This window comes from Pelecanus crispus, chromosome 6 (genome assembly GCF_030463565.1).
Source record: "Pelecanus crispus isolate bPelCri1 chromosome 6, bPelCri1.pri, whole genome shotgun sequence".
NCBI lineage: Eukaryota > Metazoa > Chordata > Aves > Pelecaniformes > Pelecanidae > Pelecanus > Pelecanus crispus.
Genome location: NC_134648.1, coordinates 38137500 through 38153912, shown reverse-complemented (window position 1 = coordinate 38153912; position 16413 = coordinate 38137500). Strand labels below are relative to the sequence as shown.

At 35.0% G+C, this 16413-nt stretch overlaps 1 protein-coding gene across 1 annotated transcript in view; it reads left to right on the top strand.

Annotated features, from left to right (window-relative positions):
• RYR3 (ryanodine receptor 3) overlaps positions 1-16413 on the top strand; it is a 203530-nt gene that overhangs the window by 30963 nt on the left and 156154 nt on the right. The window contains exons 9-13 of the mRNA XM_075713037.1: positions 416-490; positions 1251-1407; positions 8169-8342; positions 12363-12484; positions 15690-15858. Coding sequence (XP_075569152.1) covers positions 416-490; positions 1251-1407; positions 8169-8342; positions 12363-12484; positions 15690-15858 — 697 coding nt within the window. The remainder of the gene's footprint in view (positions 1-415; positions 491-1250; positions 1408-8168; positions 8343-12362; positions 12485-15689; positions 15859-16413) is intronic.

Below are 16413 nucleotides of genomic sequence, written 5' to 3'. Positions count from 1 at the left end.
ATGTCGTATTCATGCAGATAATCATTAAAGTATGCAAATGTGTATACTTATTTTAATATTGTGTTAATATGTGTTTAAGAGCATTAGTAATTTAGATTAATCTCTTGGGAACTGTATGAATTACATATTTTTATGACTGGTTAAGTAACAGCAAAAGTTTCTCAGCTACTTTGAAGGCAAAGTATTTTATCAGCTCCTGAGAGAGAGCAGCTTAATGGAGATAGCCTAACTTACCTGGGACATTCAGATTGTGTATTGTGCTCTCACTGTTGAGTAGGAATCTTCTGTCCATTCAACTCCATCTCTTTAGCTGGGGAGAAGAAGTGAGTCCTATACAGTTTACAGAGGAATAAGTTATAAATACTATGTAGCACAAATAAACACAAGAGGATGATCTTCTGAATCTTTTCTGTAGGAAAGTACTTTATGAAACTGGAGGAGCTGGCGTTCGAGCAAGGTCTCTGTGGAGAGTAGAACCCCTTCGAATAAGGTACTGATATTTTTTGAACTTTTTTGTTAGCAGCTCTTGTTGTGTTAAGAGCATTCTGATTGTTACAGAGCTTTAAGGCAGAACGTGAATGATATATGTCCCGCTATACGATATATGTTAGTATGTTCATTGTCAATAATAAAAAGTAATAGACCATGATGTAGTCATATGGGGAATGTCAGTATTTTAAAACTTTTTTTTTTTGGTCTGTGTCCCATCTATCTCCCTGCTAGGTGATTAGTTACCTGTTAACTTGTTGCAAGTGAAATTTTGATATATATCATAAGGGTATACATGTTTTAACTTTGATGGCCTTCTGACCTGTATGTTTTACTCTTAGTGTGTTTGTGATTGCAAATGAAACACTCTCATAACTAACAGAGATGTAGTATAGTCCTTTGGAATGTCTGAAGTCCTCAGGTTTAATTCATTTGTTTAGTCAGTCAACTGAAATACAGTAGTTAATTTACACATTAGTATTTTTCAGAAACATGTAGGACTTTTTAATGGATGCTGTATGTAACACCCTAATAAAACAGAGATAGAGTATAGAAACAAGAAAATTAAAGCTGTACTCCTTTCTAAGGTTCCCTTTGCAAATGTATTAAGTTTTGCATCTGTTTTAATGCAAATACTGAAAGCAAAAGCAAAAAGGAATATATATAGCACATTCTATTTTCTGAACATTCTTTAAAGCCCGAAATAGAAACATTAGTTTTGCTTACTTCATAAATTATTTTTTGATGTCTTATATGTTTAGCTGGAGTGGAAGTAACATCAGATGGGGGCAGCCTTTCCGTCTTCGACATATTACAACAGGAAAGTATTTGGCTCTGAATGAAGATGAAGGACTTGCAATGTTAGACCGAGAGAAGTCGGACACAACATCTACTGCCTTTTGTTTTAGAGCATCAAAGGTAAATAACACCAATGCACATTTGTCTTAAATGTGGAGCACTCAAATACTAGATCCGAGTTCGTTCAATGACTTTATAAATTATTTGTTATTTCTAAATTGAAGCAATTGACAGGAATTATGCATTTAAATACAAAGGTAAACGACCTGAGTCGAGCGTAACAAAGGTTTCCTTGAGGAAAAACAGGGAAGATGAATAAATTTTAGAGTAAACTAAACTGTTAACAGGTTAAAAAAACAAGATTGAAAACTAATACAGTGCAGGATATGGTGGTTTAATATGAATACTTTAATCATTATAGAATCATTTTAGTTGGACAGAATCTCATTAGAATTTTATTCCTTCCAGCTCTATCCGTCATAATTGAATTCATAGAATCATAGAATCATTTAGGTTGGAAAAGACCTTTAAGATCATCCAGTCCAACCATTAACCTAACATTACCAAGTCCACACTAAACCAATTAAGGGTATACTAGACTAAACCAAACCATGTCCCCAAGTGCCACGTCTACCCATTTTTTGAACACTTCCAGGGATGGTGACTCCACCACCTCTCTGGGCAGCCTGTTCCAATGCTTCACTACCCTTTCCGTGAAGAAATTTTTCCTAATGTCCAATCTAAACCTCCCCTCGTGCAGTTTGAGCCCATTTCCTCTTGTCCTATCGCTAGATTCTTGGGAGAAGAGCCCAACACCCAGCTTACTACAGCCTCCTTTCAGGTAGTTGTAGAGAGCGATAAGGTCTCCCCTCAGCCTCCTCTTCTCCAGGCCAAACAACCCCAGTTCCCTCAGCCGCTCCTCATAAGGCCTGTGCTCCAGACCCTTCACCAGCTTCGTTGCCCTTCTCTGAACACGCTCCAGCACCTCAGTGTCTTTCTTGTATTGAGGGGCCCAAAACTGGACACAGGATTCCAGGTGCGGCCTCACCAGCGCCGAGTACAGGGGAACAATCACTTCCCTGCTCCTGCTGGCCACACTATTCCTGATACAAGCCAGGATGCTGTTGGCCTTCTTGGCCACCTGGGCACACTGCTGGCTCATGTTCAGCCGGCTGTCAACCAGCACCCCCAGGTCCTTTTCGGCCAGTTCAGTTGGGCAGAGTTCTGCTCTTGCTATTCTTTGTGCGGTGTGTTGATAGGTGAATTGCAAGGAAGATGTAGTCAGTGATTTCTAAACCATATGTTTTCAAACTGTGCTCTTTAGTGAGCTGCTAATTGCATGTTACTAGCTTTTTCATCGTTTCCAGATGAGAAAAACAGTACAAGTGAGAGAGAATGAAGAATGATTATGGAGGTAGGCAAAATTAATAACTTTTCCAGAAAGCGAAAGGTTTTTACACCAAAGATGAGGAAAATTTTTTACGGCTTTCATGATATTACTTATAAATAGTTGTCATAGCTGCTACAATAGAGGTTTTTATTAAGTATGAGAAGTTAAATGTTCCATGTCGTTCAGAATACTGTATGGTCCCTGAAGGGCAGTGAAAAAGAATCTTTAAAGTTAGATATAAATCTAGCTTTAAGGGTCTTGACAGATGCTAGACTTTTGTTAGTATAGTAAAGCAAATAATTATTTTTAGCATGTGTAAAATAACTGTTTATTTTATTAGTGTGACTGCATATGGTATGCCAAGAATTTGTATTTTACCCAATCAAAATAATTGAAAAAAATATCAGGAAATTTCCTTAGACTGCTAGATGCTCACCAAATAGTTTTTTTGTTCTTTCTTCACTGTAAAGGCTGTGCAGTGTAGTTGTATGTATGATGTTGTGCAGGGGCATTTATTACAGCTGTAATTTTTTCCCATTTTTGACAAGTCATGGCACCCTGGTAAGGATGGTGAGTATGCTAGGAATGCCGCGGTTGCTGGTTTAACTGGTTGTGTTCAAATTCCTATGACATACTCACTACCTAATTGGACACCAACTGTCCTGCAATTTCTTAATATTTTAATCTATGCATATAAATGTATAAATTTTAAATATATAAATTTTATGTTTATGTATGCATACTCATAAAGTAAATAATTTATGTTACATTGAATAAACATACCCTATTTTCTGACTCTTCTTGTTGAGGTGTGCTTCAAAGGCACTTTAGTGAAATTTGATACAATCCCTAAAATGACTAAGGTGAAGTACGGTAGTAATTAATTATGCAGAAGTCAATAATGACTGTGTAATGCATTCATTCCTTCTACTGTGTCTGTACATAATATGGTTATTAATGTACATTTTTATATCAAATACAAATTCAGTATCTCATCATTATACAGAAAAGAATATTTTTATCTCACAATAGATTATAAATTTGCTTTTGCCTGTGCCAAGAATAAGAATAGTTGTTTATTGTCTGGGCAGGTGAGAGCTGTACTGGCCCATGGGTAGAGACATTAGTGTTTCCAAAGGTGAGGGGAACAAGCAGTGATAACTCTTCCTGAAGAAAGAAAGGTGAGGTTTTGAAAGCAAATAAACCCCAAATATGGAGCTGGACTGTAAGAACAAAAGGACTCTTAAAGCCAAGTGCTGATTGCATACAGATTGAGGGGAAAAAGAATTGTAGAACTGATAGTTAGACTAGATATATGCAAATATGATTATCTTAATTTCTGCAAATATGTATCTGTAAACCTTTGTTTTCTCTTGTTTGTTTTCTCAATGAAGAAATATTTTCACTTGCCTGGACCTTAATATGGCATGAATTAAGGGAAATTTCAGGATAACTGTCTAATACTTTCCTATCCAGCTGTGTACAGATCCTTAAAAATAGGGCTCTGGAATACCTGGCTGTTTACAGTACTCCGGTCCTTTAGCATCATAGAATAATTCTGATTGGAAAGGACCTTGGGAAGTCATCTAGTCCAGCCTTCTGCTTCAGGTGGGGTCAACACTGAATTCAGAGCAGATTGCTCAGAATATACATTGCTGTGGAGTATCCAAAAGGAAATAAAAGATTTCTCCATTGAGGTATTCTTTCCAGTTTGGAAGCCAGCAAAAGGGGTTTTGTGGAAAAAAGAGATTATCTTTGCAGTAGGCAGAGCTATGTGGAGTATACCAAATCCCCAAGGCTTCCCAGGAGCCTGTAATACATGACTTAAAGTCTTATTTTTCCAACAGTTTTAAAGAGACCCTCTTGTTGAAAAAGCACACGTTCAGCCTCGGTATTGTTACATACCGCTTCAGCAGTCTTGTGTGTTCCGTGCTTTTCAAAACCTGTGATTGCATTCATAATGTATTTACTTTCACTGTTTTGTTTCCTTTTGCTGGGTAACACTGGAAATTGAAACAGATATTTTAAACTATAAAATTCAAATTAGAGTTTTCCTTAATATGTCCTTACATAAATAAGAATAGAAGGGAGCTTTTTAAAAAGTGGAAGAATATGCTAAAGAACATCATGACATTGATTTCAGTGAAAACAGCATATGCAATATATGTCTGTTTACTGCCAATTGTTGCAAACTAAGCTTACAAGCATCAGAAACTGACGGACACCCTCTCCTCCCCCAAATTATGCCTTTTGCTGGGTTTAATATGGAGCTTACTTTTGACAAAGTTTTAAAATGTCAACCTTTATATTTTAAAGCAACAGTTCTGTAATGCCTTGTGACCACAGGCAGCAGTTTCCCTGCAGCAGATGGAATCCTGTTTTGAAATGGGATGTTGTCATTCCAGCACAGTACTTGGCTCAGTATACTCTGCTGAGCAGAACCTTGTTTCTGCTTATAAATTTCTTTGAGAATAAACACAGTGAAGAACAAGGTCATATTTAAAAATATTTGTTTATTTAAAAAATTTTTTAGCCCAGAATTAATATTTGATATTTCATATTTTATTTTCATGATGGCACATACAATTGACAATGAAGAAATTATTGGTGTAGTCTGAGTAACATTCTGACACATTCAAAAGTCACAGATGACTCATGCAGAAGGATTTGATATCATTTTAATATTACTGCCAGCATGTAGCTATCTTAGGGGCTCAACATGGCATTAGGATGTCGTAAGAGTTTAGTAGTAATCATAAAGTTCAATTCTGTTTTGGAATAAGATGATAGGTATTAAAAGTTCATATTTTATGATTATCATTTCCCAGTAAGCACTGCATTTCAAATACAGTATTACACTATTTTTTCTACTTATTTTATATGGGAGGAGAAAACAGAAGGTAAAATTAAAATCACCTTTTTTTTCCTTGCCTACTGGGGTGTGGTAAGTATACAGCAAAGTAAACAGAGTACAGTAAGCCCACTAGCAAGATAGGTAGGCTCAATGTATCAGTCCTCTGCAGACCTTTTATCTTTTTCTTTTGTTAAATTGGGGTGGCCTATGGCAGTACTTTTAATGCAGTAATGGTGTGCAACACCAAAAGATACAATTTTAATTAGCTCATGTAGGTTAGATTTAGTAGAGTTCAGCAGTCAGGTTGTCTTACTATTCTTAGGGGTATGTAAACAAGCCCTTAAGATATCAAGAGTTTTTTCCCTACTGTGTTTTTACGAGACGACTGTTGAAAAATCATTGTAAAGACAGTTGGGTTTATTTGTCCTGTTCACACTGGCATTCCTTACCTTCCTTCCATCATGTAGGAATCTATGATTCTATGAATTCTGTCATTTTCTAAATCTTGCCCTTCTAGTACATTAAATATCTTGTGAAAATTGCATCTTTGAAAGCTTGCCCGCAAGTTCCTTTGTTCATTCCTTCTTTCTTTTTTTTTATTTTTTGTTACTGTTGTTTTTCCTTTGCCATCTTCCAGACACATGATGTGATTTGTTTTCTCCAACTTGATTCATTCATGGCCTGAGGGAGTTAAACTGAGAATAGGTTGCAAAGAGAGGGTTTTGAAGGAGAAAGCATTTGGATATTTTGCTAAGATATGTACAAATATCTAGATAAGAGATATTTTTTCCCCTTCTCCCCCAATAATCTGACTATACTTTTCAGCTGTTAGAAAGTACACCCTCTCTATGCACACTGCTATCAAATGACTTGGCTGAAATCCTAGAGAAACTGGACACAGCACAAAGAGCAAAACATCACGAAGAGGAATTCATGCTGTATTGCTTAAAGTACAAACAGCCTTCAGGTCCCCAAAATAATTCTAAAGCTTTATTTCTGAAATTTGAAAAATCTTGTTTTTTCTTTAAGTTTAGTGTCATCAAAAAGGATCAGTTTCACTTGTTTTTTTAAAACAGTAACTTAACTAGGATCACTTGTTACCACATTGCAATTTCTTTCATTGAAATTTTCATTGATGCTTGATTCTTGACACAGACATAATATTTGAGAAAAATGTTTTAATCTTCAGGCTGCTATGTAAAGCCAAATAATTAATTGCTGACAGTTAATGAATTTGTGCTATTTTACTCTATTTTTCATTTAATGGCCTCATCGTAAATGTGTATTGAAAGAGTTCATCTTTATCTGTATGTTGATAGTGTAGTCCGCATAAATATGATGTGATGTGACTTCCCTGTGGTCTTGATATTGTAATGGTATCCCCAAGGAGTGTCTTGTCATTTCATTCTACTTCATCTTGGCATTATAATGCTATCTGTTTCAACTAAAATTATTGTTGAAATGTGACAGCTAAATTCCATATAAATGAAAGTAAATTAGCATAGTTAAAATAGAACTTCTCTTTACTCCACAGATGTTGAACATTCAGTAAACTGAAATGAAATAAGAAAACCTTTTACATGTATAATAATTTAAACTGTGTATCAATGTCTGGCATATTTTCCTTACTTAGCAACAAATAAGCAACTATCTACACTTAAGGTTAAGTCCATCAGCATTTGAAATCATAGAAAAATGATAGAACCTAATTACTCTATTAGAGTTTTTTGTTTAATCGCACACATGCACATGGATCTATAATTTACTATTACAGAATTTGCTGCATAATTCCGGTTTTATTCCTAAATTCAATTTTGAAAGGAAAAGTATTTTATTTTAAAGAAACAGATACTTGCTTTTGTGCTGGAGACTTAAAATCCTCTGGTTGTGAATGAAGAATAATGGGATTAAGAAATAGATTGGGCTTAAAAATTGTGCTGGGTGTTCCAGCCAATCATTGAGCAATGTCTTTAAAGGAGATTTGAAAGAATCCAATTCCTCTTACAAAAAGGATAAATGGAAAAATAAAATAATTGTAAAAAAAATAAGAAATGCAAGTTTAAAATAAATGTAAAAGCCAAATCATACTTATTTTAAAAAATTAATATTTTCTTCTTTGCTGGTTATTGTAATACAGAGGCATTATTCCAAGTGAAGTTTTTATCTGCATATACTATTTATAAGCAAAAAATTATTTACTATAAAAATATTTTAACTAAATTTCAAAATATGTTTCTGCTCATTTTACTTTCATATTTAAGCTAAAATTTGAAAATTTTAGTAATATAGAGTTGTACAGACTCTACTAAACTGAAACTTTAAATCAGTAACTCAATTATCGATTAGGTTAGGTTAAATATTTAAAGATTTTATATATATATCTTTACATGGTAATGGATTTTACTTGATTTTCTTGCTTCAGTGAAAGTGATGCTTCAGATTTGAAATTATTTTTCATCAGAATCTGACTAATTAGTTGGCTAGAAAAAAATCATGTGAAATGAAATTTAGCTGCATCTTAACGACATAAGTAGCATAAACATTGTTCAGTGTTGGAACGTGTTTCACTGTAGAATTCAATGGTTTATCTGGTTCCAGTACAGAGATTAAATGCCAGCTTTTATTTTATCTTCTTAGGAGCTAAAAGAAAAGCAGGATTCTAGTCTTAAACGTGAAATTGATGGAATGGGAGTCCCAGAAATAAAGTACGGTGATTCAGTCTGTTTTGTCCAACATGTGGCCAGTGCCTTGTGGTTGACTTACAAAGCACAAGACGCTAAATCAGCACGTTTAGGTCCCTTGAAAAGAAAGGTAATGTTTGAGGGTTTTTTTAAATTACTTGTAAAATGAATGTTGGTTGCATAATGGTTTTGGTCTATCTTGTTTTTTGCCATTCTACCAATGTGGCAATTGTGGGTTTAATTGTTTTGTGATGTTTTATTGAAAATGATGTGAATGTTTCATTCTAAAAATGAAAATAATGGTGGATAATAATGTAACTATGTAACTGAAGAAAAACTTTGCACTAAGAAATGTATTTAGCTATTTTTCTTGCCAGAAGAAATTATTAATTTGGGCTCAATTTTTATTTTTGACACTTCAGTAAAATATGGAAATTCCTGTTTTGGATGGTCAAATCACTTTTTTGAAAATCTACATTTAACTCTTAAGGGTGTAAACTTGTAAGTTATCTTACATTCACTGGTGTTTTGGTTTTTTTAATTGAGTATATTATATGAAATGGCAATTAAATTTGTTAGTCAAGAAACTAGAAACTCCTCATGTTTCTTAAGGGATATTAGTGAACAATTTCCTGCCAAAATGTTAGATGTAATTGTGATGTGGCATCGAGAAGGTCTTTCTCTCAGCCTTTTGATTATAGGGTACGAGTATATTCTTAATTAGGGGCATATGACCTGTTATGTCTTCAAATTATGTTTACATTTCATTCAGAATTGAAGGGGTTAGTACTAGCTTCACATAATGCATCATTACCAAATGATTCTTTGGTTCTGTATGCATAGATTTTTACAACTTGAACATATCGTTAGAACATGAAAAAGGAAAAGTTCATACTAAACAGAAGTTGGAATTTTTCTTTAATTACTTGTACATGATACCCATACACAAGCACTGTAACACAAAAAATGAGGTCCTCAGCACACCCTTGGCACAATCTCATTTATTTATGCAGCACACATGGTCATAAACAGGCAGTGAGTGCCCAACCCCTTCATTTCTTCTCAGCAACCTGGTTGATCACAGAAATTCTTCTTTGTATGCCAGTCATTCAGTATTTTCTTGATAAGAGTTTTAATCATGCAGTGATGGCCACGTCCTTTCCTATGCCAGTATTGGCTATGGGATTCTGTTTCCTCAGGCTATGGGATTCTGTTTCCTCAGCTAAATATTTTCTTGATAAGAGTTTTAGTCATGCAATGATGGCCACCTCCTTTCCTATGCCAGTATTGGCTATGGGATTCTGTTTCCTCAGAGGGTCCAGTTTTACTTCTTTAAAAAGCAACATGTAGATTCTTCCTCTGTATTCAATGAAGAATTTTGCAATAGCATTCTGTGAAGTTTAGTATTTTTTTCCTCAGTTTTCTGCTCAGCAGTGGGGGACTGAAAGAACATCGTTAATTGCCTGTCACTTTTATTCTCCTTTCAAACTGTTTCATTCATGTTCCAAGACTCCAAATCTTTTGTTGCCCTCTCACCTGGAGAATTCTCTCCTGTTAAGTGCCTTCAAACAGAAGAAAACCCAAATCTTGTTGCTTCCTGTAATTGATATTCCTGTGGAGGCAAGAAACAGTTTTTCATCCTCTGCAAAATATGGTACTAGACTATAAGTTTGTAAGCAAGTTTAGATATACATGTCCCTTTAAATTTCATAAAAAATTTAATTTTCTACAGTAAAAATGAAGTCATAGCTTTGTATGCGTCCTCCACCATCACTTCATCAGGAGATTTTCACTTTCAGTCACTCTAATCCTTCTCAAGCTGACCTGCACTTTTTGTAACATGCCTCAGTAGCCCTAGGAGGATTGAGAAATACCTTATTTTTGCAAGAGACAACGGGTGTTTTTTTTCACATAACCTAGGTATTATCACTGACAGCTGCTGCAAATCTGTAGAGAGGAGAAAACAACTATAGGATTAGTCCTGTCATAAAATACTCAAAATGGCAAGTAAAAATTCCTGTTGTTTGGCTTTGGTGTAGTTTCATGTATCTAGTATCATGCTGTCTTTGCAAGACACAAATATGTAAGAAATTCTGGCATCATTTATGAGGCTTCTGTTGCACGATTTCTGCCAGAATTTTGATTTGTTGTCTCTGTCTCTCATTCTGAGACCTTGGTAACCAAGGGTTCAAGACTTTGCCAGGCAGTGAAGATATTTACATCAATATTCTATTCAACATTCCTCCACCATCCAGCGTGAGTGATGGATGCCTATCTTTTCAGTTTGAGAGCTTGCTTCTGTGCAAGCTATGAACTCCTGCAGAGCTCCAGAATGCTAGAGCTCAGAGAAACATATGCTACGTGTTTTGGATTCACGTCCTGGAGACCGTTGCTCAGGGTATTGGTCAATACCAATGCCCTGCTGTACCTCAACAAGCGAGGCAGTGCCAAATGCCCCTTTATATGCAGTGAAGTGGTTTATCTGAGGAATTGGAATAGGTGGTGGTGGATGCTTCTGACCATGATCTACTTGCTGGAGTTCTAAATAGCACTTCCCTGTCGTCGTTGTGCTTCTGGATGATTTAGTTGAGGCTTTGGGGTTTGGGTTGGGTTTTTTTTTTTTCGTCGGAGGAATAGGGAAGATTAGGTCCTTCTAAAAGACTTACCTCTTCCCTCAGCTACTGCATACTTAGGGAGAAGACCGTATATCTGCTACACAATGGTGAAGGTGCAATTACTTTGCAAGGTGTGGCAGATTTAATATCCTATCTGTCAAATGTTTTCATTCCTGTAGTTCCAAAATATGGAGCTATGTGTAATGGCCTGAGGAAACATTATCTGATTGTCAAATGTTTTCTTACTAGTTTTGTGATGGGAAGAATGGTTCTTTAGTTACTCTTCAGTTAAGAGCCCCCAGAGCCCTTCTTTAAGGAAACTGGTATTTCAGCTAAGAGTCGCCCCCAGTGTGACTCCATATAAAGAAGTACTTGAACAAAGAGGAAAGATGACCAGTAGGTAAACTAGTCTCCTTTAAGATAATATTATCAATATGCCAATTCAAAAAAGTCTTCCTAGTCTTCTCCATCACATTTCCATGGATTTTGGGGTCCAGATAAACTCATAGGGTGATATTTGCCCCTTTTAAAAGCCCTTCCTCAGCATGTTGGAAGGAACAAAGGATGTGTACTTTTGATCCTGCCAAGTACAGAAAAACATCACTTTCCAATGCTTTGGTATATCTATATGCCAGTATGTACAAAAAGCTATGGGTAAATAACCTTCCCATTTGTGGCAGTAACCACCTGTATAACATGATTAGTTTCTTTGTTAATGATTCATTACCTTCAGAATTACTCAGCTAACTGGGAAGTTGGGCAGCAAATTTTTACTTTCTCAGAGCTAAAAAAATACATTTTTCAGTGGAGAATTCAATAGGTTGCATCTTGGCAAAGAAGCAGGATAGCTCACATTTAATTCTTACAAAAGTGCTGTAGGATTTTAATGACTCAAAATGATCAAGAGTTGGTTTTGTGATACCTAAAAATTATGCTGGCTTTTTGTGAAATTGGGTATTTATTTAAAGGGAAAAATTAAAAACCCAGCAAAGAATCTCTGTTATTGCTTGAAGTTCATGTGATGTTCACATCTGGTTCTGATAAGAATCCAACATAATGTGTAGAGAAGAGTTAAATGAGTCAGAACTTACTCATAAATGTTGTTGCTCCTTTAGCCGCATTGTAATTTTCACGATGTTTGTCACTCCAGCTTGATTTTCTTGTCAGTAGTCTTTTCATGTGTGAATCCTTTAGTAAGTGATGCTTGAGATAGTGAAGATCCTCTTTCCCTGACAGCCAGAATATAGAAAGAATGACATTTTTTGTTTCAGTTGGAAAGTAATTGGTAAACATGTATGTTTAATGAATTGCGGGACAGTAAAGGTACATTAAAATGTCTTCTCTGAATAACTTTTATGTGAGACACAAATTTGTAATTAATTAATAAACAGGTATTCGGATAAAGTGATTAGCAAGTAGTAGCTCAGTATATATGCAATTACTATTTTCAGTGCAATATTGAAATAAGTTACAAAATGTTTAAAAGCACAAAGGTTTTTTAAGCAATTATTGTGATGATTACTGACTTTCAATAGGTTATATTACACCAAGAAGGCCATATGGATGATGGTCTAACCTTACAAAGATGTCAGCACGAGGAATCCCAGGCTGCTCGAATCATTCGCAATACTACAAGCTTATTCAGCCAGTTCATAAGGTAGTTGTTACCATCTTATATACGATCACATTTTGTTTGTTTGTTTTTTAAAGTATTCTGAAAAGATGCTAAGAATTTCTCTAACAGAATCCTTATTTCCTGCTTTCAAGTATTTGTATTTAGAAGCTATTAGCAACATATTTTTACTGACTTAAGTTTGTAATTTTGATGAGTAATACCATTAAATAGATAAAATAGTTTATTTAAGATTATTTACATGAAATCTAATACCTTGAAGCCAGAAGCAAACTAGGTGATAATCCAGGTTGAAGAAAACATGCTAAATGATCATAGTGTAATTCCATTTGTAAGTATTCTACAGTAGCTAGAACTTCACAGTATTCATAAAAGGGTTCTTATTTTTCTATTTTTCTTGGTAGACCAAATATTATAGCTAACTCTATTCAAATTTGTCAAACTAATTGAAAGGAATATTGATCCTAATACTGTGTAGATCAAAAATATGATGGGAAACCATAGCAGCCCCAAGTCCATGCAAATAAACAGTAGAAGGAAGTACAAAATAGATCTCTACATGTCTGGGAGGAGAATACCAATTTATTGCCTTCAAAATCTGGGCTGAAACTTTTTACCTGTGCCTTTTTTGTTGCCTGTCCTGTTGATCCTCCTACTTCTCTGTCAGCCCTCTGATCGTATCTGGAAGATTTAAAAATCAGAGGAGAGGCAGTGCTCTCTGGTGAACTGTATGCAGTATAACAGATTATATGCAGGAACAACTTAGGGCAGAAGGCTAACTTAGACCAGCTGAGAAGGTAAAAGGAACAACTTCTTAACTTCTTTCTCTCAGCTAAATTATTATGTGAGCATTCCTAAATCTCCTGTTTAAACCAGTATGTTTATTTGCAGTGGAATGGATTTTTGGGTATTCAAAGTCAGAAACAGCATCTCAGCAGAGAGACAGTGACTGTATCTGATTTTAAGGAATAATTCAAGTTGTGATTCTAACACTTTAGAATAGAATCAATAGAATTACCTTCTGAATAGTATTTATCTTTCAAATCTTTGCTGTACTAGAGGGCAATGCAGTTAGTAGTTATACCTCAGTAAGAATTATCCGAGATTGGGCTGTTCCACTAACTTTATAATAGAACTCAAAAACTAATGTGGAAACAGTGATAGCCATTTCCACAGATGAAAAACCCTTGGATACCTGGGCATTGTGAAACATGCAATATATGAGTACCCTAAGCATGGAGTCAATACTACAAAGGATATTAGCAAGTTGGGGAATTTAAACAATTTCATATGACACCAGACTTGCTCTGTCATAATCTTGATGTATTGAGAAGGTTATATAAAGAGCTGTACTTGTTAAGTAGTTGCCTAATATCCGTGTGGCAGCATAATACCTTTCTTTTCATGGAAGAATACAGTATTGGCCAATAGCAAAACAAATGTGTTGGACATGAGTATCATTTAAAGTACTTTATCTAAATTTGTATGTTGCTGACTGAAGAGCCTTTACATCCTCAGGAGATGTTGAATCTTAATGAACCATTGACAAAATGAGCATGATACTGTATTTATCACATTTTGTCCCTAGTTTGGTTTTCTGGATTCAAGCCTTTGTTTAAACTATTGTTTATGAAATAGATTTTTGGAATCTAAATTTGACTTGCTTTCATCATATTAATGCGCTCACTTCAGCTTAAATTTTTCCAGTCCTCTTGAAATATATGTCATGTTTAAAACGGTTTGTTCTACTGCTTTATATCATCTGGCTTGTTAATTGGTACAAAACTGTTCAGAATGTTTTCTGTCATTTATCAGTTTAGCTTAATTTTGACAGACTTTGGTTACCAATAAGTTTGAGACTTCATGTGCAAATAGTTGTAAACTGATTGTTCTGATGAAGGCTTTAGTATTCAGGTAGTGAAGGGAAGTATTATGAAAACTGTCTTACATGTGTGGTTGTATTTGACTTTTTCAATAATACCTTTAGCTAGTTTGAAAATATGGGGCATTTTGAAGCATAATTTTATTATGCTATTTCTTTTTTTACTTTTGTTCCCCTTCCCTTCCCTCATGCTTTAAATTGTTCATGACATTTATCTTACATTACTAAACTTACACGATAATAGCTCTTTAACAATCAGCAAGACAAAGATCTTCAGTGAAAGTTCTATGTTTCCTTCACTGTAGCTTTTCCATATGGTATACTTTTGTCTGAAGATCTTCAGGGTAAAATACAATTCTGTGTCAATGCATATTAATTTATAATTGCTGAGATCAACGTATAAGAATACACAATGAAATTGGCAAGAATGTATGTAGTACTGAAGAAACTATTTTTTCATAGTGCTTGGAAGAAGTTTTAATTATTATGATCAAGTGGTCATCCTTGTGTTACTGCCTAATAGATGAAAAAATAAAGAAAAATGAGTTTATAATTAAGAATTTGCTTCCACAGAACATACCATGTGAGACTGCATTTAAAACATTACCTCTTCAGTATCACAAGGGACTACACTACTCCTTTGTATTTTTTGTGCTGAGGATATAAAAAAGAGCCACCTCTGCCAGCAATCAGCTCTTTCTAGATTATAGTATTTATAATAGTGAGTCAGACCCTGAAAAATTGGGTTGTCACCCAAGACTGAGCGAATGCTTGAACAGGAAAGAGACATTATTTTACTGACAACTGAGATGCCTTGAAATGCTTTATGTTTTTAAATCCCACCCTTCTTTATTTCCTATATAGAGTTGATCCAGAAGACCTAATTAATGGTTAGGTTTACCTGTTATTTTTGTGTTGTCTAGAAGACTGGGGGTGTACAGCCTCAATAACTGCTACTATTTTAGTCCATCTGCACATTATGCCTATATCATCAATAGGATTTAAAGTGTAAGAAAGAACTTCGGTACATCTCTCATCTCTGCTTCATCTTTTTGCTGACTTAGGTTGTTTCTTCTGCTCGTTTCTTCATGGTTTTTTAGTCATTCTCTCTTCACATCAGTGCAAAAAGGGAAACTTGATTCCACTTCAGGAAGCTCTGAGCACTGGGCACCCAAACAATTCAAACAACTCAATGTTTGACTGATCTGCAACTCAGATCAGCTGTTGCTCATATACATGTCATACTTGATTTAGATACCAACAGAAAATAGGCTGCTACATAATTATGTAAATTACAGTGAGAAAATGAATAATGCTGCCAGTCTTTCTCGTTGTTGTTTTCCGTAGTGGAAACAACAGAACATTATCACCCACTGCCCTGCCTGTTGAGGAGATGGCTCAGACTCTGCAAGACCTGATTACTTACTTCCAGCTTCCCGAAGAAGACCTGGAACATGAAGATAAGCAAAGCAAGCTTCGGTCACTCAAAAACAGACAAAATCTATTCAAAGAAGAGGTACAGAGACAGGAATTGTTACATTATTTTAATTTTAAGTGTATTGTGTCACAAACATTGAGAAGAACCTAAACACTATCATCTGGATGCATGCATATGATTTATAATGTAAAGTTCCATAGCTGATAGATAAATGCATAATAGACTGCAATATGATGACTTGCTGTTATGTATTTTTCACTTGCACACTTGTCACAGGCCACAAGCTCACTCTCATAAAATTCAGTTCTAATACTTCTGAGCATCTTTAAACAGATGCCATTTTTAAATGAAACGATTTTGACAAGAAATTTTTCTCTCTATGAAGATACACATTCTGGATACCCCAAATGAGTAATATAACTTGGATCAATGATATGTGTTATTTCTGATGCCTTTTCTGTTCACCAGGGTGTGAAACAGGAACTTTTTATATTTAGTTTTAGAGAAGGATAGGTATTACGTTTTAGAATTGCTCTTCTCTGCAAATGGAATAATTACACTTCTGTATAAATAGGAAATATATTTTACAATGTTTTTACACGTTTGGATTGCTTGCAGGTTTTCAATACCATT